General features: G+C 41.9%; 1 protein-coding gene across 8 annotated transcripts in view; it reads left to right on the top strand.

Annotated features, from left to right (window-relative positions):
- Positions 1 to 1,183: 1,183 nt before the first annotated feature.
- Positions 1,184 to 23,706, top strand: part of KIF23 (kinesin family member 23) — a 28,883-nt gene continuing 6,360 nt past the window's right edge. For 2 of the 8 annotated variants that reach the window (XM_070622168.1, XM_070622164.1), the window contains exons 1-19: positions 1,198 to 1,419; positions 2,962 to 3,031; positions 4,121 to 4,249; positions 8,659 to 8,764; positions 8,998 to 9,134; positions 9,720 to 9,829; positions 10,232 to 10,402; positions 11,740 to 11,781; positions 12,495 to 12,607; positions 12,760 to 12,881; positions 14,151 to 14,253; positions 19,039 to 19,118; positions 19,203 to 19,322; positions 19,553 to 19,679; positions 20,015 to 20,173; positions 21,170 to 21,327; positions 22,020 to 22,193; positions 22,490 to 22,669; positions 22,974 to 23,285. In XM_070622168.1, the coding sequence (XP_070478269.1) occupies positions 1,409 to 1,419; positions 2,962 to 3,031; positions 4,121 to 4,249; positions 8,659 to 8,764; positions 8,998 to 9,134; positions 9,720 to 9,829; positions 10,232 to 10,402; positions 11,740 to 11,781; positions 12,495 to 12,607; positions 12,760 to 12,881; positions 14,151 to 14,253; positions 19,039 to 19,118; positions 19,203 to 19,322; positions 19,553 to 19,679; positions 20,015 to 20,173; positions 21,170 to 21,327; positions 22,020 to 22,193; positions 22,490 to 22,669; positions 22,974 to 23,285 (2,424 nt within the window). In that variant the 5' untranslated portion in view covers positions 1,198 to 1,408. Of the gene's footprint in view, positions 1,612 to 2,961; positions 3,032 to 4,120; positions 4,250 to 8,658; positions 8,765 to 8,997; positions 9,135 to 9,719; positions 9,830 to 10,231; positions 10,403 to 11,739; positions 11,782 to 12,494; positions 12,608 to 12,759; positions 12,882 to 14,150; positions 14,254 to 19,038; positions 19,119 to 19,202; positions 19,323 to 19,552; positions 19,680 to 20,014; positions 20,174 to 21,169; positions 21,328 to 22,019; positions 22,194 to 22,489; positions 22,670 to 22,973; positions 23,286 to 23,706 lie in introns of all 8 variants that reach the window. The other 6 variants (XM_008541567.2, XM_008541557.2, XM_070622177.1 and 3 more) reach the window with 4 other exon arrangements.

The following is a 23,706-nucleotide window of genomic DNA, read 5'->3' as shown; positions in this document are numbered from 1 at the left end:
AAATGATATTATGAACTATAAAATATTTGAATTCATATTTTGGATGAGGACCAATTTCTTTAGTATATGAAGAGCTTTTACAAATCAATAAGAAAAGCTGACAACTCGATAGAACAAGGAAGTAAAGTATATGGACACAGTTCATAGAGAAGGAAGCACAAATGGCTCTTGAATATGTGAACAAACACTCAACCTCATTCATCATAAAACAGAATTTAAACTACGTTGTGATTTTTTTTCACCTATTAGATCAACATCTATTGAAAAGTTTGATAACACTTTTTTGTCTGAGAATTTTTGCAAAACAGGCACTGTCATACATGGCTGGTGGGAGTGTACATTTGGATGGCCTTCATGCAGGCCAGTTTAGCAGCACCTGTAAAATATTATGCACACATATAGTCTTTGACTCAGCACTTCTAGGAGTTTATCCTACAGATTTACTTGCATTGTGAAAAACGATGAACTTCCAAGTTTATTCACTATAACTATGTTTGTAATAGTAAAGGTCAGAACCATGTTTAGGTGGAACAATATGGGCCAAGGATTATGTCTATCCTCGCTGGTGTCCGGTCTGTAGGAAGTTGTGCAGATGGGACTAGAGTTCCACAAGAGCACAGATGTTGATGCATGTTTGATAGTCATCAGTTTAGGGGCAAAGGTCGAAATGAGATAGAATCAGTTCATCTAAGAAAATAGTGGTTCTGGACGTAGCTCCTCAAGGGCAAGGACCAAATTTTTTTCATCTCTGTATGCCCAGCATCAAATATTAACAAGAATTTGATAAAACAATGTATATCTAGGTACAAGAGCTGGAGGAACCAGAAAGGGTGAACCCAGGGAAGGTAAAGAAGAGACAGAACGGAAGCCAAGATGCTGTCGTGATGTGGCAGCCAGAAAGGGGGTCTGAGACTCTGCGCAGGGCACAGCACTCCTGGGCGGGAACGACGTAGCTGACCCCTCTGAATCACCCCGGGACTTGCCCTTCCATCGTCCTTCTTGTGCTGTAGGAAGACAAATCCTCAGTCTCCTCATCGGAGAATGGAAGGGGATGGATTTCACAGTTGAAGACCGCCGGCAAGCCCCGCCCCCGTGACATCCAGACTCCTTAGGCCCTTTCCGCGTCGGTCGCCTAGGAGATGAGCGCCACTTCCGGCAAAACAGGCACTTCCTCTGAGGCCCCGCCCCTCCCCCGCTGGCTGGCGCTGATTGGTCCGTTTGAAATGCGCCTGGCGCGAGCTTACCTGGGCTCGCAGCGGCGTCGCCCGGCTTACCCCAGCGCCGCGCCGGAGCCTCCGAGCCTCGCCGCCCGAAGCCTGTCCCTGCGGCCCGCTGTCCTCGTCAGCCCGCCCGCCCGATCGAGCCCGGCGTCCCGCGCGCGCGTCGGGGCGGCGCGGAGCCTGCTGCCATGAAGCCAGCGTGAGTACCGGGCCGCGGAGCAGGGGCGCCGCGGGGCTGGGCTGGGCCGGCCCTCCCCACGCTGTCCCCGCCGCGCTCCGCCCCGAGCCCCGGGCTGCCCGGGCCGCGGCCCCCTGAAGTGGGAGCCCGGGCTCGGAGACCCGTCTGTTCGCCCCCGGCTCTCGCCGCCCCTCCCTGGCCTCCCGCGGCCGGGTATGGTGGCCCCAAGTCAGGGGGAGGGAGGAGGTTGGCGCCCCGACCCTGGCGCTGGCGAGCCGGGCTGCCGTCCTCCTCGCTCCGGGACCGCCGCCCCGCCGCTCTCTGTTCTCCTTCCCTCGCCGGCCGCCCGCACTCCGGGTGGTGCTTTGCCGAGTTAGTGCGGGTCGGGAGGCCACACGGGCGGGGTCATCTGGCGTGGAGAGCTAGTGATGTGCTCCGTGTTGGGGGTTGGGTGTGGGGGGGTCTCAGTCCCCGGGGACGCCTGGCAGCCTTGAGGCGGAGGCCAACCCTTTACGTAGGCTGGTTGCTTTTGCTCGGTTCTTTGGCCACAGACGGCCCCCGCCCCCTGCGCAAACGCCCACATTCCTCACCGAGTCGGTGACACTGTCGGCGCTGCAAAATTCCTTGAGCCGCTGGCTGGGTGAAGAAACACTTGTGCAAAGAAGAGGGTTGACTTTATCATCGTCATGTAGCTAGTCCTTTGCAAAAGGCAGCTTACTTTCTTAAGAGGCTAAAGTCAAAGTCGTCATCTTAAAAAAAAACTTGAGTTTAAGTAAACCTACCATAATATTTTGCACTTAAAACACTAATTTACTTCTGTTTCATCTGGGAAGATAGTGAGAAAATATTTTAATAATCTATAGTCCAAGCTGATAATTTCACTTAATTTTAGTGTTAAATGTTCATCTAGCCTATAGATAAATGTGGAGGGGGAAAGTGGCGTGCTAGAGAAATGGTGAGATAAGTCAAAATATCTTTTTCTTTTGTCTCTATTTAAGCGAGCAAGAAATTGCAGTTTGGGAGCACATTTTGTTTGGGGACAAAGGATGACAGTTTTGTGAATTCAATAACCAGTTGTTCCTTGAAAGGAGAGACATTAATCTTAATGAAAGAATGGATTCCTCCATCTGCATTTTCATAATTTATTGAAGTTAATGGCTTGTCAGTCTGCCTTGGCAATGGCTGTTGGCGCAGTGTGTGTGCTTGTGCACATATATCAATGCCTTTCAAGATGAGTGTGGTCAATTAGTGGTAGATTTTTCAAATTTGTAGTGCCTCTGTAAAATTGTTGCTCAAGAAAATATACACGCTATTTTAAATACAGAACTGTTCAAAGAGTAAGCAGGAACACAGTACAAAATGTTTCCCAAACCAAATTTTAATTATTTTTGGATTACGTATGCTACAAATGCAAGTTATTCTTATTCATGTTATTGGGGATGTAGTGTTTTAGAACTGCTAAGGAATAATTTTATAAACCCTAAGAAGGTTGTCTCTATGAATTGTAGGTGAAGGTTTTGTATGTTAGTGTTGAACTGAAATTTTTTTTTTATCTATGACCAGGAGGACTAAGACACCCAGGAAACCTCTAGTGAAGAAAGGATCCCAAACGAGTCTTAAAGACCCAGTTGGGGTAAGGTCTCCCTGTGAATTGATGTGTGTGTATTTCCTCGGTCCATTCTGTCCTGTGTGTATGCTTGGAAGGGACGGAGCTGTGGAAGTGGAGTCAAGGAACATTTAGTTAAATGGGTAAGGCAGGTTCCACCTTTGAAATTTTGTTTCTATGTAGGATTCATTAGTCCAGTAAAATGAAGTCTTTGATTGTCCACTGCATACCTCCTATAACTAAGTATAATTTGAAAGGTAGATAATGAAAAATATTCTTCAACTATTGCAGAGAATTCTTCATCCTCTCTGGCATCTGGGGGAACTTTCTGCTTGGATGAGCATCCTCTCCCATCTTTTGAAATGTTATACAGTAACTGAGGGCACGCTTCCTGAAAAAAACCCCAAAATCTGTGCTTTTTGGAAAAAGTGTCATAAAGACTCTGGTATAGGACAGCTTAATTCAGTCTAATGACTGCTTCTAATTGCATGTACTTCACTGGTTTCAGGCTAGGGAGCTTCCTTTAAAAACAAATGGCAATAAAAGAAGGTGGGTTTGCTCTGGGCAACCCCTTCACTGGCACTAGAGTGTGTCTCTTGTTCTGAGTTGAGGGAACCAGATGTTTTGCACGTACAGCTGAGCAGCTTTTCCTCAGCCCTGTCTCTGATTAAGAAGACTGCATTTCAGATCCAGCACTTACTTATTTCTATGTTAAGTGTTAAGCTGGCAAGTTTTAATTAACATCCAATTCCGAAGAATTCGAACAGCTATTCAACTAATTCTCACTATGTGATATGTTATTTTTAGAGATTTTTATATTAGTAGTGGTATAACTTTATTAAATTGTGCCAATATTATAGTGAAGAGAAGCTGTGTGATGATACTTTTGTTATCCAAAATTATTTTAATTTTATGTGCATTTAAAATCTCTCATATCTAATATATCTGTTTGCATTTGACAGTTTCAGTAGCAGGTTTTGGTGTTCATAGCTCTAGGTTCATATAGATCTCTTCAATTGAGAGACCAAATATTTGTTGAGTGAATGAAATGGGAAGCTTAAATGAAAAGCCAGGTAAAAAGTCAACCTCTGTTTTCTAACCTTCTTGCGTTTTCAGGTATACTGTAGGGTGCGCCCACTGAGCTTTCCTGATCAAGAGTGTTGCATAGAAGTGATCAATAATACAACCGTGCAGCTTCATACTCCCGAGGGTTACAGACTCAACCGAAATGGAGACTATAAGGAGGTAATTCCTATTGGAACCAAGCTGTTTTTACTTGATATGTTCTTCTCTGAATGGCTTTTCTATTTTTTAAATTTAACAGAATGTATGTTTCCACTTTTTGGGAAGACTTAATTACTTCCCTATAACTACCATATCCAACGCGTGTAATTTCTGCGACGGACAGACGCACCTTTGGTAAACTTGAGTTAGAGGATTGCTTTTAGAAGATAATTTTTTGTATTGGATATTTATTGTTTTTTAGAACATATTAGGGATAGTTTAATGTGGAATGATATGTGATTGTGCTAGGCAGAGGTATATATCTCTCTCGTGTGGAGATTAAAATAACATTTAATAGGCATTGTGTACTTTGTGTCAACTTCTCATGAATGTTTAGATTTTTAATAAAATGTTGAACAAAGTGAGTTCAGTTCAGTTCAACGAACATGTTGCACTAAGCTGGAGGGTGGAAGATTTTTTGAAAGTGAGTTAAGACGCAGTCCTTGCCTTTATGGAGCTATAGCTTAGTTGGGGGCACAGGTGGTAACAAGTAACCCTCATACAGATAAGACAGAGAGACAGGTGTGTGGAAAGAGGCGGGCTGTGGGAGTGCAGGAGAAAGGATTAATTCAGGCTGTCTCTACTTTCGAGCTGCCCTTCACTTGTTTGTGCACACTCCAGTGAAATTGCTCGTCAAAAGCCCACCAGCAGCCTCTTTGCTGCCAGATGTGGTGGGCACCTCTTTGTCCTCCTCTTCATCTGTTTCTCAGCAGCACCCTCCTTCCTGAAGCCCTCTCCCGTCTCCCCTGCTCCAGGGTCTCATCCCTCACTGGCTCCTCCTCCTTCTCCAAACTCTAAATACCAGGCTGAGCTACACCCAGGGCTCTCTTCTCTATCTGCCCTTTTCCATGGCTTTATGTTAACTATATGGTAATAATGCTGGAATTCTTATCTCCAGCCTAAACCTCTTCTCTAGCTCTAACTCCACTGCTGGGATGTCACATAGACATCTCAAATTTTACATGTCCAAAGGAGCTCTTGATCTTCTCCCCTCTAAGTCTCTTCCTCCCTTGTCTTCTCTTCTCAGTAAATGGCACCACCATCTGTCTGTTTGCTCAAGCCAGACACCCTGTTCCTACCTTTCTCTTATCCCCCTCACAGCCCGTTCCTCTAGGTCTGATCACTTCTGCTCCAGTGCACATCTTGGAACTGTCCTTTCATTTTTTTCACCACTGCCACCACCCTTGTCTGAACCTGGTTATTAATCACGAGAATCAGCACTTCTCAAACGATGTGTGGTGAGGGAACAGCTTTTTTTTTTTTTTCATGGTGGAGACTGAGAGTTCTGTGGCAATTGGAACTAACCATCTGAGTTAGATAACACAGATAATCTGTTCAATGAGGTGAGCCCATTGATCACATGCTGGGATGCTGCAGCCATGTCAAATGGCTACAAAAGTTTCTGAACATTACTCTCAATTTGTGTAATTATCTCCTCCTAGCCTGAAACAAACAGTTCTCAGAGGGGCGCTGGCTTGCTGACCATACTACTGAGTGGCACTGAAGTCTAAGTGGACTGCCTGCTTCCTCTCTGAATCTTCTTTAGTCCGTTTCCCATAGAGCTGCCAGAGTGTTCTCTTAAAGCATAGATCAGATCTTACCATCTTCCTGTTTAAAACCTTTCAAGGAATAAAGTCTTTAAATGGGCAAAATCCTGCTACTCTGCCTCCTGTCTGTCTCCACCCTCATCTCGGAGTACTCCTCCCGTCCTTTGAGCTCCTGGGAGAAGCCAGAATCATGCTTCAGGGCTGTTCCTCTGCCTGGGCTTCTCTTTCCCTCAGCTCTTAGCATGATGGCTCCTCATCCATAGGTGTCAGGTTAAATATCACCTCAGAGGGTGTCCAGACCACTCCATCAGAAGTAGCACCCCTCCCTGCTTCTCTCCTGGTCTGCAGTCTGCTTCCTTGATAGCACTTAGCACAGTCTAGAGATGTATTTACTTGTTTATTGTCTCTTTCCCCTGGTATAATGGGGCTATGCACCTTCTCTGTCCTGTTCTCTGAACACTCAATAAATATGGATTAAGCATGGATGAGTAGTCTGGGAAGACTTCACGGAGGAGTGAGCCTCTGAGGATGTAAAATAGGTGAAAACTGATTTAGTGAATTTCACTTCTTTGTTCATTTCAAGCATGTATAAACAGTACAAAACATTTGATGGGGATTAAAATTCCTCACTGCCTTGTGACAGAAGGCAACATTGGATGATGGAAAGAGCACTGGACTGGAAATGGCTCTGATGCTAACCAGCTTCATGGCTCTGGGCAAAGTTCCTCCTTTGGCCTCAGTTTTTGTCACCCGACAGGAGGGGTTTGTTCATGAGCACTTGGAACTCACCTGCCTGACCTCTCAGCGCTAGCCTGCGTGCATCCTTTCAGTTCTGTGATTCTTCGTTCTTTTCGTGAACTCTACAGCTGTTTACAGGACTGGAGTAAAAACTTCCACGGAGGCGAGAGTGAGCCAGCTGAAGCTGGTGTGTGATCTTTAGCGAGCTATAAAATGAGCATGAAGAACCTCCCCCAGAGGCTGTGAGAACGGAACGGTTCACTGCTGTGCTCAGGCGGTGCTGGGGCACGGCTGGCGCTGATGGCCACGGCTGCTGCTGTCACTATTATTACACATTTGAGTACTAATCTGTACCTGTCTCCTTTCAGGAAACTACTAATTTTAAAAACATAATGAGCATGATATTGATATCTGAGCAGGTTGAATTTAAGGTAAAGGCTGTAAAACAGGAAAAAGGGGCCCACTTGGCAAAGGCTGTGATTCATAATAAAATCTCATGCATACTCATGCACCAAATAGCATAGACATTCATGAAATAAAAACTGTAAGGAATTCAAGAACTTGCAGAAACAATTGTCTTGTCTGCAATCCAATAGAACTAGAAAATAACAAAAGTAGAAATAATAGAATAATAGAAATAATAATGGAATAATAATAATAAATAATAATAGAACTTAGATTAAAATACATTTGTAGGGGCTGGCCTGGTGCTGCAGTGGTTAAGTTCGCGTGCTCCACTTTGGCAGCCTGGGGTTTGCCAGTTCGGTTCCTGGACATGGACCTACGTGCTGATAACCAAACCATGCTGTGGCAGGTGTCCCACATATAAAATGGAGGAAGACGGGCACAGATGTTAGCTCACGGCCAATCTCCTTAAGCAAAAAGAGGAGGATTAGTAGTGGATGTTAGCTCAGGCCTGATTTTCCTCAAAAAAAAAATAAAAAATAAATTGAAAAAATATGTTTGTATACCCCAATCTAATTTTCTAAGTAGGAGTTTGATAATATTTTTGGTGACACTGTTATACTTTGTAATCATATTTTGAAAGAGATTTGATAATTGAAGTATTATTACTTTTTTTGGAGGAAGATTAGCCCTAAGCTAACATCTGCTGCCAATCTTACTTTTTTGCTGAGGAAGATTGGCCTTGAGCTAACATCTGTGCCCATCTTCCTCTATTTTATATTTTGGGTGCCTGCCATAGCATGGCTTGCCAAGCAGAGTGTAGGTCTGCGCCCAGGATCCAAACTGGTGAACCTCAGGCTGCTGAAGTGGAGCATGTGAACTTAACCGCTATGCCGCCGGGCTGGCTCCAGTATTATTGCTTTTTTAAAGGTTACAATTTATTTAAAATTGATTTCATATAAGAACTCAGATGATATTATATTTACAATTCATTTCTGGTTTTAAAGAAAACAGTACATCAAAACTCTTGATTTTATGCTGCTATACCATTTTAAATGACACCTTTATAAAAAATTAGAAAGCAGTAAAATAGTATATAAAGTAATGCTTGAAGATTTTCACAAGTCTATGACTGAATCGTTGTCATACCTTTTGATCTTCTTTGTCAGTTAATTAAAACAAAATCAGCCTAAGTCTATGTTCTCTTCAGTGGTTATAACTGTAAGTGTTTACCAGTTTATAATTAGTATAATTTCGGTATGTCAGGACTTTTTTAAGCCTTCCAAGTTTAAAGACTATTCATATTTTCTCTTTGTCTAGTTCTTAAATGTTCATAAAGAAACATCTGAATAGGGGCCGGTCCCGTGGTCGAGTGGTTAAGTTTGCGTGCTCAGTTTCGACGGTTGAGGGTTTCGCTGGTTCGGATCCTGGATGCGGACATGGCACCGCTCATTAAGCCATGCTGAGGCAGCCACGCTGAGGCTAAGCCACATGCCACAACTAGAAGGACCCACAACTAGTAATACACAACTATGTACCGGCGGGCTTTGGGGAGAAAAAGGAAAAAAAATAAAATCTTTTAAAAAAAAAAAAAATCTGAATAAATTTAAACAGATGTATTTCTAGCCTAGACATAGTGGAATTCCATTTATGTGCTTTTTATCTTTTCCTTCTCCACAGACTCAGTATTCATTTAAACAAGTGTTTGGCACTCACACCACCCAGAAGGAGCTCTTTGATGTTGTGGCTAATCCCTTGGTAGATGACCTCATTCATGGCAAGAATGGTATGATTCTTGGAGTTTTATTGGATTTTCCTTTTTCTCCCCCTCTGATAAAACTTTTTTGATACTTATGTATTTGGTTTATGTTTGGCCTTGAATTCAGATTCAATTTGTTAGGGTAGCATTAAACCTGCTTTGTTGAGTTGGCTAATTTTAAGTGTTTTTTAATATAATAAAGAAATATTACAGGCGGAGGACTTTTAAGATCTAACCCAGTGTGACTTGCTACATCGTAGGTCTCCTTTTTACATACGGTGTGACTGGAAGTGGAAAAACGTACACGATGACTGGTTCTCCGGGGGAAGGAGGGCTGCTTCCTCGTTGTTTGGACATGATCTTTAACAGCATAGGGTCATTTCAAGCTAAACGATATGTAAGTGTATTTCTTTTCTGTTGCGACTATTTCGCTTGACATAGAGACCAATATACCTGTGGACACAGTAGGATTAAGGGAGAACTAAAACATTGGATATATTTTGAAACCTTAAATATGTTTAAATATTAAATATTTCTCACATGTGTTTCTTCTTATTGTTAAAAAACAAAATTCAACTGAGTAAATTTTCAAGATCTTATTGGCTTATTCAGAGATCCATGAATCGGGCAGCATCCCATCTAGCAGATAGAAAGGAGCTGGACAACATGGAAGACTTTTCTAGGCAGGAGGGTGGGACGAGGAAGTTATACTAGCAAAAAGTGGACTGGTTGTGGCAAGGTCACTTTCCTTTAGTGGGTGGCAGGGGTCTGTCGGGCAGATAACCTCACCAGTGCTGACCAGCTAATTCCAGATCCACTGGTTTAAGATTCCATTCCTGGGAGAAGGCTGACACTGTAATTAAGTTTTACAGGGTTTGGTGACATGGGGCTTAGCACAAGTGACTCCATTTGGGGCCTGTTGTCTTGGTTTAACACTAAGTCAAATTCTAAAAATCCTAGTCTGATACTCGCCCCACTTTAGGTTTTTAAATCTAACGATCGGAACAGCATGGACATACAGTGTGAAGTTGACGCCTTGTTAGAACGGCAGAAACGAGAAGCCATGCCCAACCCAAAGACCCCCTCAAGCAAGTAAGTGACTACATCTGTGCACAGCACTGGCCCAAGGGGAACTTGGCTGGTGGTTTCCTCAGGTGTAGGGAAGGCGAGCATGACAGTTGACTTCAGTGAGATCAAAGCTGAGGAATGTTCTTAAGTGAGTTTACGTGCTGACATCTTCTCTTCGGTTTAGAGCACGCTATTTGAATCTGTTTAGAGAAGGTGCCACTCTGGGTGGGAGAGGGTGTAAAAGTGGGTGCTGTGTATCTGGGAGGACAAGGGGGTCCTGAGTATGAACGCAGTTGCTCTGCATTTCTGCTTGTAATGGCAGGTCATTTATGTTATATCTGCTAGTTTCCCCTTGGGATCCTTTACTTTTGATATTGACTCAAATTATATAAGATCAGACTTTTTGGCTTTTTTTTCTTTTTTCAGACGACAAGTAGATCCAGAGTTTGCAGATATGATAAATGTACAAGACTTTTGCAAAGCAGAAGAGGTTGATGAAGATAGTGTCTATGGTGTATTTGTCTCGTACATTGAAATATATAATAATTACATATATGATCTATTGGAAGAGGTGCCCTTTGATCCCATAAGGCCTAAGTAAGTAGTGAAGAGATCCCCTTCTTAGCTGCTTAACCTCGGGGAAGTCCCTTCACCTGAGCGAGCCTTCGTTTCCTCAGCTGTATGTGTGGATAGTCCTTGCTTTTGTCTTCAGAATGAGATATAACTTGTATATCATGCAGTTGGCGCTCAATGAGCAGTTTTATTATTAACTAGACATGTAGCTGTGTTAGGGAACCAGTGGTTAAGGCATCTAAGGAGAAGAGAGGCCTGAATATTCATCTTAGACATTACTTTTGAAGACTCTTTGCCCTGGGCTAAGCTCTTTCGAGAGGGACCTTGACGGCACAAAGTGTCCCTACGGATGTGCCCTGGGACTGCCTTTCGAGAACCCGACACTTAGTATTGGGAGGCTGTAGCCTCTTTAACCAGCTGTCTTAGTCCCTACAGAGTGGAGCCTCAGGCTTGTCTGTACAGCTAATGCTCACAGATCTTCCATCACTGATTAGTATGACGTGACATCTGTGTTGTCATTCTGCCAGAGTTAAAAGACTACTCTTTAGATTCCCTTGGGTCTTGCCCTGCTGAGAATGAAGACAGTTACACCCTGGTGTCACAAACAATAAACCTGCATTTGTGCCCTCGTTGACTCTGGAATCTCATGTCTACCATTAGTATCTTGTTCCTGACTTGACGGTTTTGTTCTTAAGCTAAATACTTATCTGCAATGCCATCTTTGTTAAATAGGCCTCTCAGGACATAAATAGTAGGAAGATCTGTGTCATATTTAACTTTTGTGTGTATGTCTAACTGAACATTAGTGGAGAAACAGCTGGATTTAGAAAACCATTAGACTGAGAACAGGTGTTGCTATATCAACTTTTACTTTAAACAATTTATAGGCTAATTACTTTCCAATTTGTTTCAAAGTATCATTTGTGCGTACCCATGTTCGTATGCTGTTGTGATGTCATTCATTGCTACCCATCAGTTCCATGTCTGCACATGTGCCAAGTTGCTGTTTGGTTTGTTCTCACTGAGATTATTTTCAAAGGAGCCTATCTTGGTTTTATTTAGTCATACAAAAGGAAGACTGACAAATGTGACTTGTATGCCTTGTGACCTGTCTGGTAACCTGTTGAATGAACTCGCATGGCACTTACTTGGCACTGAATTCAGATTTAATTTGTTAGAGAGGTGTTTAACCTGCTTTTTTGAGCTGGTTAACATTTAGTGTTTTATTACAATGAAGAAATATTACAAGTGGAGGATTTTTAAGATACAACTCATCGTGACTGTCACATAATCTGGACAGAACGTGTTGCTGTGAGACGGCTGCTGTAGGAACAGTAACTTACACCTTATTCCTTTGGTAGGTGGAACAGCTGCAGCACCCCGATGAGGAGCACAGATTTTGTGTATGTGACGGTGTTGTCTCTTTTCTTAAGAAGGGTGCAGTTATACTAGTGGTTGGCATCTGTGGCATGTTTGCATGTAGGTGGTTTTTCATTGGCACTGGTCTGGCTGCTACCTCTAAAGCCCCGTCTTACTTCTGGAAAAATCTGCCATTTACTGCGTGACGGCGGCTGGTAAACGTTTCTACCCCCACCATCCCCAAGACTGAGGCCCATAGGCAGCGCCCTTTCCCGTCCTTATCCCGACATTCAGACTAGAGCTTGACCAGCCACTCTGAAAAGATTGCCACTCCTGGTATAGACCAAACTCTTTCTGAATTTGTTTTTTGCTGACACGGAGGTCAGAACCAGTTCCATCTGTCGATCTTTTAATATTAGGAAAATGCTAGATCTTGATGCTTAACCTGTGCATGTGATGTTGCTGTCCTACCATTTTGATCTCTAATTGTTTAGTAAGTGTTGTTTCATGTGCTTTCTTAGAATAAATAAGCGCAAAGCTTTTAAAACAAAATAGGTTCCTGTTCTCCTGTTATGTAACTAATCTTGACTACGTGTCCTTATTCTTATCCAAGGTTAATGTTTTTTCTGCAGTCTTGCTTAGGCTTATTCCCATTATAAGAATGGGTGTCATGTTGCCTGGCATTTTAGTCCTAGTCTTAAATTGAGATATTGGTATCTTATAATTTAGGAAACTAATGTTTTATTCTTTCTCATAGACCTCCACAATCTAAATTGCTTCGCGAAGATAAGAACCATAACATGTATGTTGCAGGATGTACAGAAGTAGAAGTGAAATCTACTGAGGAAGCTTTTGAAGTTTTCTGGCGAGGTTAGAAATGGCTAAAATTAGAAAAATATAAAATGATAAATGTAATCCTGAGAGTTGCCACTATAATTTAACAGCAGTACTCTTTTAGTAGAAAGTGTATATATGGACATGACTGAGTTCAGGTTTGATCAGTGATTCCTCTATCATCACAGGCCAGAAAAAGAGACGTATCGCTAACACACATCTGAATCGTGAGTCCAGCCGTTCCCATAGCGTGTTCAACATTAAATTAGTCCAGGCCCCCTTGGATGCAGATGGAGACAATGTCTTACAGGTAAAGTTTTTAGTGTGTGGAGTTTTTCTTGTTCTAACCAAATCCTTAATTTTTGGAATTAGAGTTAAACCAGGGAGGTTTCATGGCAATGAAGACTGCTCTTTGAATTAATATATGTGTAGGTGATGACTTTTTTCTAATTGTTCCATTAGATAGTGTACATAGTTTTGGGAGACTGGCTATTAAATCTTAGAACATGGAATTTTGCTTTGCAAAGGGTTTACAAATCTTTATAAATCTCTTTAATAGAAGAGATAAAGTAAGAAAGCGTGATTCATTGTTTTATCTCTGAAGACTCATTTTGTATGCAGAAATTCAGTTAATGGTTTTTAAATGTCAGCAGTCAACTCTGAAGGGTAGGTTCAGTTCCGGAGATGGCCAATTCTGAACCATTCTCCTCTTGGTTGATAGGCCAGTAGGGCCGCCCATCTGATCGCTGTTTACTGCTGGGCCTGTCACGCTACAAGGTTTACACCAATTAGTAACAGCATTTGGGCCCGAATGTAAATATTTAGTAACTTTAAGCTATTAAAGTGTAATTCCATTCAAAACATACATAAAGGTTTGTAGATGGCAGGAGATGGTACTGAAGACCACTGGGATCTGAACTCTGATTCCTCTTCATTTACCAGCTGTCTGACCTAACTGTAGGAGACTTCATAATGTTGTGAGGATTGAAGGAGGTAACGCGTGTGAAGTTCTTTGTCCGTGCCTGGCGTACAGTCAGCACTCACTACCTGGTAGCTAGAAAGTGCCTGCAAGTCAAGCCTCCATATACACCAGATTTCCTTTGAATCACATCTCACATTACAATATCAGTTATGTCCTCTTGACTTTCAATTCTTATGATAAAGATTAGAGTATTATGAAGTTATTAGATTATAAAATTATTAAATATATAACTACAGAAAAATTTAGGATAGCCCTGTGCTAGGCTCACTCTTTAGTAGACATTTACTGAGCTCGTGCTCAGTGCCAGGCACTGTGCCAGGTGCTGCAGATGGAGACTCCCTGGGCTCATGGAGCTTACAGTGTAGCATAGAAGACGAGACGGTGGGCGACAAGCATTAACGCGTGAGTGTATTTATCATGTGCTGTTAGCAAACTCTTCCTCCAAAACATGTATCCTTTGCCCCTGCTGTACATTATATATTGTGCAAATACCATATTCATAAGACTTAATAATGTGCTGATTTGAATATATTTAAAGAACATTGTAAACCACTTATAACTCATGTTCTGTTATTGACATTATGATCTTCCCTTCAGGAAAAAGAACAAATCACTATAAGCCAGTTGTCCTTGGTAGATCTTGCTGGAAGTGAAAGAACTAACCGGACAAAAGCAGAAGGGAACAGATTACGTGAAGCTGGTGAGCAAAGCACAGTACTTATTTATTGCTACAGCTTTCAAAGACTTGCACTGCCAGTTTTTGTCATCTGTTTATTGATAGGTGGTTTAACCATAATTGTCTTCAATTTGATAATTTAGAGGCTGTTTAGTGGTCAGTGCTGTTTCTTATGCTGGTTTATCATCGACCTGTTACAGTATACTGATTTAAGAATGAGGAAAAATGACTAAAATAAAAATAAAGTTATATTCATATTGAATATTTATTGCTAGTATTGTCAGTACTAGGTCCTTAAAATTAAGTGATTCACTGTAATTCCAACATTCCTAGTGGTAAAAGTCAACTTTTGGAGATGGGAAAAATCTTTGAACACAGAAGCCAATTGAAAGGAAATCTGTGGGTTTTTTTTTAATGTTTCATTTAGTATAGCCATTCATGTTATGTTTTATGTTAACAACATTTCTGGAGTACCTACTGTGTGCCAGGAATAGAACACAGATATAAAGGATGGAGCCCTGCCCCAGAGAGTTCAGGTAGTACAAGAGGGAGGCAGATAACCAGACTGTTCCAGTAGAGTATGAGGGAAGGGAGCACAAGGTACTGTGGGAGTACTGGGCAGGGCTGTCTCATCCAGGGAGGTGTGTGTGAGGGGGTGTCTGGGGTGAATTCACAGAGTTGACACTTAAATTGAGGAGTGCGGCTATATGAAGGATAGGATTAAGGCATCATCCCTGACACAGGAGGCAGCCACTTGTAAACAGACCAGGTTCCTGAGAGAACATGGCAGGGTCAAGGTAGCTGAAGTGGAAGGTATGGGTTGGTGAACCAAGACAACTGAGAGACAAGAGCAAGGCAAGGTCGTGAAGACTCTGTCCATCATATTAAAAGGTCTGAATTTTACCTCGAAGGAATAATGGTGGCTACCAGTTATTAAGAGACTAGTGTGTATCATAGTATCTACTATGCATGGGCTTGATTTCTTGATTCTGACTTTTCAGCATTTTATCACACCTACTTTTCAGATGAGCAAATGGGTTAGGAGAGTTTAAGTAATTTTCCAAGGTTGGAGACTGGGTTCAAACCCAGGTTGGTTGGAATCTCAAAACTTGTGTCTTTCTATTGTTATATAGTCTCCCCTTAAAGTCAGTGAAGGATTAGTTCTTTTAGAAAGATCATTTCCCCAGTGTAGAGAATTAATTAATTAATTTACCTGGAGCAAGTCTAGAGATATGAAGAGCAGGAGCCTTGCAGTAATTCAGATGAGCAGTCGTGGGACCTGGAGGCAAAGGTCAGACAAAACTGAGAGCTAGCTGGGAAGTAGGTCCACCTGGATGTGGAGGGTGAGGAAGAGGACAAGGAAGACTTTAAATGAGGAGAAGCAGTTTACGGTGCAGGCGTGGGCAGCTAAAGAGCTTTGTGTTGGATATGTTCAATTTATTCCAGTGGAAGTGCCTGGTAATTGGATGCAGAGGCACATGGATTTGGAAGGAGAGAGATTTGACTTGAGGTTTGTAGGTTTAGGTTTTGCCAATAGAGAAATGATTGAAGCAATGGGGGAGATAAGGTTATTCATGGAGAACAGATAGTGACCAGCTGAGGGCAGAGCCTTGAGATCAACAATCCTTGAGACGATGAGTTTAAAGCACCTGGGAAGGAGCGAGAAGGTTGGTGACTTGAGGGATTATGAAATGACTAAAAAAAACACACACACATATTATATGTGTGTAAATAAGAGAGAATCTGGAATCCAGATCACAAGAGGAAGGACTAACCTTGAGGGGACGAGAGGTTTAGCTAGATTGCCAAGAAAGTAGAAACCTGGGGGTTCTGATGCTTTGGGGGAAAGAAACAGAAAGGACTATCAGTGTTAATATGGATGAGGAGCAGGTGTGTCAAAAGATAGGATGTGAGAACTGGAAGAAAAGGAGATTGTGGTTAGGGCATATAAAGGAATAACTCAGTTTTCCTCTTTCTTATTTTGGGAAAAATCCAATTCTTCCCTACTGTTTCTCTCCTGTGTGTCTTCTTTACTTTTACGCAGAACACTTCACTTCTGGTCACCAAGCAATTCCACGACACCAGCGAGGTGTCCTATAATTGAAATTTTGAAACTACCTACCTGGGGATAGCATCAGATCTCATAGATTAAGGGCTCAGTCCCACAAGACTGCCCCCCTACTTCAGATGCCAGTCTCAAGTAGCAGGTCCCCAGGTGGCCCACAGATCCTGATTTGGCTACAAATTGGAAGTTTCCACAACCCCTTCCTCAGGTTTAATTAATTTGCTAGAGTGGCTCACAGAACTCAGGGAAACACTTACTTATGTTTACCAGTTTATAGAAGGATATGATAAAGGATACAGATGAGCAGCCAAATGAAGCGATATGTAGGGCGAGATCTGGGAGGATGCTGAGCACAGGAACTTCTGTCTCCTTGGAGCTGAGGTGTGTCCCCCCTCCCAGTATGGATGCATTCAGTCTGGAAGCTCCCTGAACCCCATGCTATTGGGATTTTTATGGAGGCGTCCTCATGTACACAAGATCGATCATTAACTCCATTTCCAGCCTCTCTCACCTCTCTGGCTGAAAATTCCAAGCTTCTCATCATGGCTTGGTCTTTCTGGTGACAAGCCCCCATCCAGGAACCACCCAGAATCGCCTCATTAGAACAAAAGATGCTCCTAGTGCTTTTATCGCTTAGGAATTGACAAGGGTTTGAGGAGCTCTCTGTCAGGGACAGGGTCAAAGACCAAATATTAGAACAAGAGATGCTCCTGGTGTTCTTATCACTTAGGAAATGACAAGGGTTTTAGGAGCTCTGTGCCAGGAACTGGGGGCAGAGACCAATATATATATTTTCTATTATCTCACAGGGCATACGACAGTGTCAGGTTTCCAGAGGTGGCACAGTTCTGAGTGAAATGTCTGGGGTTTGGGCATGGCTGTGCAGCTGCACTGGTAAAGAGATAAAGATTTACTGCGTTGAGGAGGTCAGGCCCTCTGGCAGCACGTCAGGGTGATCCTCCTCATAGATACCTAATGACTCAGGTGCTGGCATGCAGGAGGAACATTTGAAGGCAGCAGTGAGGACCAGGAGCACGTTGCTGGCCTCCCTCTGCTCCCATCCTTATAAAACGCCAGGCATTAGAAAACAAGCGTCTTTTACTCAAAAAGGCTGCAGGGGAAGCACTGCCCTTCGGGGAATGAGGGTGAGGTTGCAGGCCTCTGCATCACTGTGCAGGGTGAAGCGTGTGGACACTTCTCAGATAGTATTTCTGAATGTATAACGTAAAGTACACAGGATTACAAAGGAAACCCATTAGACCAAAACGTGTTTTTAAAAGTATTAAAACATTTGTCATACGGTAACTTATGTGCTTCTTTATTGATGCCTTAAATAAAGACCCACCAGCAGGTCTAATAACTATATAATTTCAAAGCAATGAACATAAATATCTTGAGATCTGCAATAAACTGTAATATGCTATAAAAATCTCTGATGTCTATTGATAAAAATCACAGGTACTAATACTGCTGTGTTTTTTTGGTCTACATTCATAATTGGAGGAATTGCTAAATTTCAGAGGTCAGTAAAGATAAAGATGTAGTTTATTTCCTATCTAAGTATGTGGACTCCCTGAAATGTACCCATGGACAACATGGACCCCAGGTTAAGAACCCCTGGCCATTAGGGAGACAACTGGATCATTCTGTGAGAGGTCCAAGGATGAATGAAGTCTGTTAACAGGAATATGGTTCCGGAGAGCACAATGGAAGAAGAAAGGGCATTGGGAGCTGGGGTCAAGGAAGAGAAATCGTGCGTCAGGGAATATTACAGGGGTACCGATGAGCTCTGAATTTTGAGAGGTGGCCAAGGATGAAAGTGTGGTGGAGTTGGCTGACCTTAATCAAGGTTCCAAAATGAGCAAATTCTTATGTACTGTTGGGGTCTCTGAGGTGAAATCTCATACATTACTGGAGGCCTGATTAATCTCTCAGACTTGCCTTGGCTTAGAAATCCAAACAAGAGGGTCAGAAGTAACAAGCAGGGGCTGGCCCCATGGCTGAGTGGTTGAGTTCGCACGCTCCGCTGCAGGCGGCCCAGTGTTTCGTTGGTTCGAATCCTGGGTGCGGACATGGCACTGCTCATCAAACCACGCTGAGGCAGCGTCCCACATGCCACAACTAGAAGGACCCACAACGAAGAATATAATACAACTATGTACTGGGGGGCTTTCGGGAGAAAAAGGAAAAAAATAAAATCTTTAAAAAAAAAAAAGAAGTAACAAGCATGCCACCTAAGAAATGCTCGGGTAGATGTAGAGCAGACAGAGTCAGCTGGGGCCTAAGACACTTGACCTAAGACATCTCCTCAGGAACAGGAGCCCCTCTGCGTGCAGGGAGACTTCAGTGTCTTGAGGGAGCCAACTGCTGCCTGAAATGCTCACGCTTTAGAGAAAATATTTTAATATGAGGAAATTAAACATCTGCATCTAATATACTCTTTCACAGAATTTTGGATTTGGAAGAAATTTTATGGGTCATGAAGTGTCATGTAGCATCGAGCGGAGAGTCCTTTTGACGGACTCCCTGAAGGACGGTATTAACTGCTCCTGAAACACTGCCATTAAAATACCTGTGAAATATGCCCGACCATGCATGGACAGCTCTTTAAATTGAGCCGCTAAGATCTGTTTTTGTAATTTCCATCTAATCGTTCTATGAAGTAGGGATTTTATAGGCAAACAGACCACACTGCCTATTCTATTGTTGTTTTCAAATGTCTTCTGTGTGTATTTGTCTGTCAGGTAACATTAACCAGTCACTCATGACGCTAAGAACATGTATGGAAGTCCTACGAGAGAACCAAATGTGTGGGACGAACAAGGTGAGCACCAGCCTCTAACTGTTGGTATAGATTCATTTGTGTGCATTTTTGGCCTTATGTATTTGGATTTGAATGTATTTATAGATGGTTCCATATCGAGATTCAAAGTTAACCCATCTGTTCAAGAACTACTTTGACGGGGAAGGAAAAGTACGCATGATCGTGTGTGTGAATCCAAAGGCCGAAGATTACGAGGAAAGCTTGGTAATTTTAATGTATTTATCTTATAAAGTCTCAGAGTTTCTATAGAGAAAACTAGTATTTGGATGTGAAGAATGACATTTTGAATGTGTTTTAAATTGATGCAGCACCATTAGTTAGAGAAGTGACCTAATGACCGATCTCTTATTGTTTCATTTAGTAGTTTCTGAAGGACTTGGATATGCTTATTTATAAAAAAAAAAAAAAAAAACTCCATTTGTTTTGTATCTTAGCAAGTCATGAGATTCGCAGAAGTGACCCAAGAAGTTGAAGTAGCAAGACCAGTAGACAAGGCAATATGTGGTTTAACGCCTGGAAGGCGGTACAGGAACCAGGTCCGGGGAGGTCCAGTCGGAGACGGTAGGATTTGCAGTTATGTCATTTGCCCACTCAGTAGTCTGTCTGTCTGTCTGTCTCTTTTTAAATCTATTTCATATAAGAGAACTGTTTACTTACCTTCCCCTCAAGAACCAAGTGCAAAAAAGTCTGAACCAAAGTATAAATGAGATTTTCTTTCTACATACTCTAACTCTCAGTTTTAATTCACTTTCCTTTTTTATAACTCTCATGGGTAAGGAAGCATGGTTATGACAACTCGAAGTACACCAGTAACTGGACGGGGGCTCCCATCACAGTGTTCAACTTGTTTAAATCAGCTGCTTCTCTCCTGTCTAACTTTTTATAATTCAATACAGAACCGCTGGTTACGGAAGTGGTTTTACAGAGTTTTCCACCTTTGCCATCCTGTGAAATTCTGGATGTCAACGATGAGCAGACTCTTCCCAGGCTGATTGAAGCCTTAGAGAAGCGACATCACCTACGACAAATGATGATTGACGAGTTTAACAAACAATGTAAGGGCAAAAACGGTGTGCAGTCGTTTAACTCCCGACCTTCGCAGTGAGTCTGGTCCTGTGGCAGGCTGGATCTTTGGGGAACGGTACTTGGTCTCTACGCTTTGCAGTGCTCAAGGCTTTGTTCAGTTGGACTGACAAACTTTCCCCACAGCTTTTTGATATTCCAAGAAAGTAAGAGAAAAGAAAAAAGTGAGTGTATTCTCTCCTTTTTTAAAATTAACAGTGGTGGACACAAAGGAATAGTAGCTACTTTGTTTTCAGTTCCTACTAGTTACTTCTTTGCAAGACACTTGACATATATCACATCATAATAACTGTGTCTTTGTGCAAATTACTTAATCCTCTATTTCTTAGTTTCCCGGTCTGCAAAATGGGGACTGTAATTGTTCCTACCTCAGAGGGTGTTGTGAGGATAAATGAGATAATGTATGAAAGTCACGTAGAACACTGAACAGTCTGGTACACAGTAAGCGCTCAGGAGGAGTGAATCTACTGTTTTTACATCATCATCAACTCATTTCAATCTTCATAAGAAAGGTGTGAGATAAGTGGTATTTAAATCCCCATTTTGAAATGTGGAAATGTGCTTGGGAAAATTAAGTAAGTTGCCCAAGTCACATAACTAGTAAGCAGTGTACTAGGGATTTCAACTCAGATCTAACCGATCCTAAATCTAGTGTTACTTCTGTTGTCCCTATGAGGGCTGGGAAGGGGATGCCATGGCGTAGTGTTGTTCACTGAGTCATGTTTCTATGTAGCATAGAAAGACACAGTGTTTTTCAGTCATAAACAGAAAGCTTCTCTGCATGTCTGTTTTGTAGATTTGAGAATCAAATTCTAGATTTCCTTCCAAACGTGATTTCTGATGATAGATTAACTCTCAAAGAGAGATTTGCTGAATAGCTACATTTTATTTATTATTGGCTAATAAAACTTGATTTCATTGGTTATTTTGGAACTGGAGTAAACTTGGCATGCGTGCTTTTGTTTCAGCTATTACTTTTAAAGCTTTGTTGCAAGAATTTGACAATACTGTTTTAAATAAAGAAAACTACATTCAAGGAAAACTAAATGAAAAAGAAAAGGTGATCTCGGGACAGAAATTGGAAATAGAACGACTGGAGAAGAAAAATAAAACTTTGGAATATAAGGTTTGCTTTGGCGTTATTATAGGGGATGTACAGGCTGGCCGCTTGGCGCTGGTCTTGATGTAGCCATTCTGCTTACCGGCCTGTAACCCCTGCTTGCTGAGAGTTATCACTTGGGTAGCTACTAATCTTCATCCCCCCCAAAGAAGAGGAAATGGGAGTGAAAAGCATAAAAGGCATAATGTACCCTTTAATTTTATGAGTTAGACGTTAGCAATTGAAGAGAATGTTCTCTGGCTCAAATAGGTGAGCTTCCTAGGGGGCTCTCTAGAGATTAGTTTTGATTACAGTTGCTTTTTGGTTTATTACTGTGTAATACCTGCTTGTTCTCTCATTTACATCCTTTACAGAGGGGTACATATTCATTCTAGAGAGAAGCTCATCTCAGCCAATACAGTCAGTGTTCTCTATTCTGAAAATAGCCTAGAAAATAAAATTGTAGCCTTAATTTTAGGGGAAAGTAATTTCCACATGAAGTCAATCATAACTTCAACTTTCAGTGAGGAACTTGTTTAAAAGTTCTCATTTTTAGGAACGGAGGTAGGAATTCAGATGAAATTTTAGAGGAAAACGCTGTCTCCGTGGTTTTTCTTTCCACAACTATGCTTGCATAAGCAAATAATTAAAAAGATTATTTTATAGCTTCATGAAATATTTACACACCAAAAACTCAACATAATGGTCTCCCTTCCCAGATTGAGATTTTAGAGAAAACCACTACTATCTATGAAGAAGATAAGAGGAATCTGCAACAGGAACTGGAAACCCAAAACCAGAAACTTCAGAGACAGTTTTCTGACAAACGCAGATTAGAAGCCAGGTTGCAAGGCATGGTGACAGAAACAACGATGAAGTGGGAGAAAGAATGCGTGAGTGCCATTCCTGTAGCGAGACCTCCGAGAGGGACGACGTGTTTCACAGTGTAGCGTTCTGAGCATTTGTGCTTGGGGCGTAGGGTTTAGGTGGTGGCGGCAAAAGCAGCCACTATTCGGTTCATTCTATTTCCTTTCTCTGCCCTTAAAATTCATGACAAATGAATTAAACTTATGAAGCATAGTTAACTCAGGAAGAATTGGAGAACTGTCATTTATAGGAAATAGTGTTCAGGTAATCTGGTACACTCGTGTGGTGTAACTGAACTGGAACATACATTGATCATCCGCAGGAGCGTCGAGTGGCAGCCAAACAGCTGGAGATGCAAAATAAACTCTGGGTCAAAGATGAAAAACTGAAACAACTGAAGGCTATTGTTACTGAGCCCAAACCTGAAAAGCCAGAGAGACCCTCTCGGGAGCGGGATCGAGAAAAAGTGACTCCAAGATCTGTTTCTCCATCGCCAGTACCTGTAAGTTATTTGTAGTTGTGTTGTAATGTAGTACTAGAGAAAATTTATTCAGATTAGGTGACTATTTCTATGTGATCAAAGTTTTGCTTTATATTTACTATATTTATCAAACTTCTGTTTGTAAATATTTTTATTCTATTTATAAATATTTGTAAATTTAGTATGAACAAAGTACAAATTTAATATAAAAAATTTAGTAACAGTACAATTATAATGTTTTCATGTGCTAAAATTATAGAAAAGTATTGAATTATTTCTCTCAGTTTTTCAGTCTTGCTCATTAATTTTTCTTCAATTTTTTTAGCTTTCTAGTAACTATATTGCTCAGATTTCCAACGGCCAGCAACTCATGAGCCAGCCACAGCTACATAGGCGCTCTAACTCTTGCAGCAGCATTTCTGTAGCTTCCTGTGTTTCGGAATGGGAGCAGAAAATACCTCCGTACAACACACCTCTCACTGTCACATCTATCGCAAGGCGTAGGCAGCAGGAGCCAGGACAAAGTAAAACTTGTATCGTATCAGACAGAAGGCGAGGGATGTACTGGACTGAAGGCAGGGAGGTGGTTCCTACCTTCAGAAATGAGATAGAAATAGAAGAGGATCCTTGCTGCAGGGTCAGTGCCAGATTCTTTTAAAGCATTGTAGCAATAGACCTTAATCTTGTTCTTGTGTAACTTGGTTCAGAAAGCTCACCGGAAAGATGGGTGAGCTCCAAAATAATAAAGGTCTAATGAAACATCAGAATCACCCTGAAATTGAGGCCTAGCTTGTCATCTGAAAAAGCCTATCTGGCAATAGAAGTAATGCCTCGTGTTGAGCGAACGCGGGTTCGCCAGGTACCTCCAGAGGAACCTGTGCTTTTCAGTTGCATAAGCTAATAAGCATCCGCAAAATCAGTGAATATGAGTGTCTCAGAGCACATTCTCCATTTTTTGCTTTTGGTTTCCCTTCCCCAAATTAGATTTTTTGCTGCTTTTGAACTTTTTATTTTTAAAATTGTTTTCCCAAACTTTTTTTATTTTTTTTTTAAGATTG

The sequence above is a fragment of the Equus przewalskii genome, chromosome 1 (genome assembly GCF_037783145.1).
Source record: "Equus przewalskii isolate Varuska chromosome 1, EquPr2, whole genome shotgun sequence".
Lineage (NCBI taxonomy): Eukaryota > Metazoa > Chordata > Mammalia > Perissodactyla > Equidae > Equus > Equus przewalskii.
Note: the sequence above shows the minus strand (reverse complement) of the source record. Positions and strands in the feature narration are given on the sequence as shown.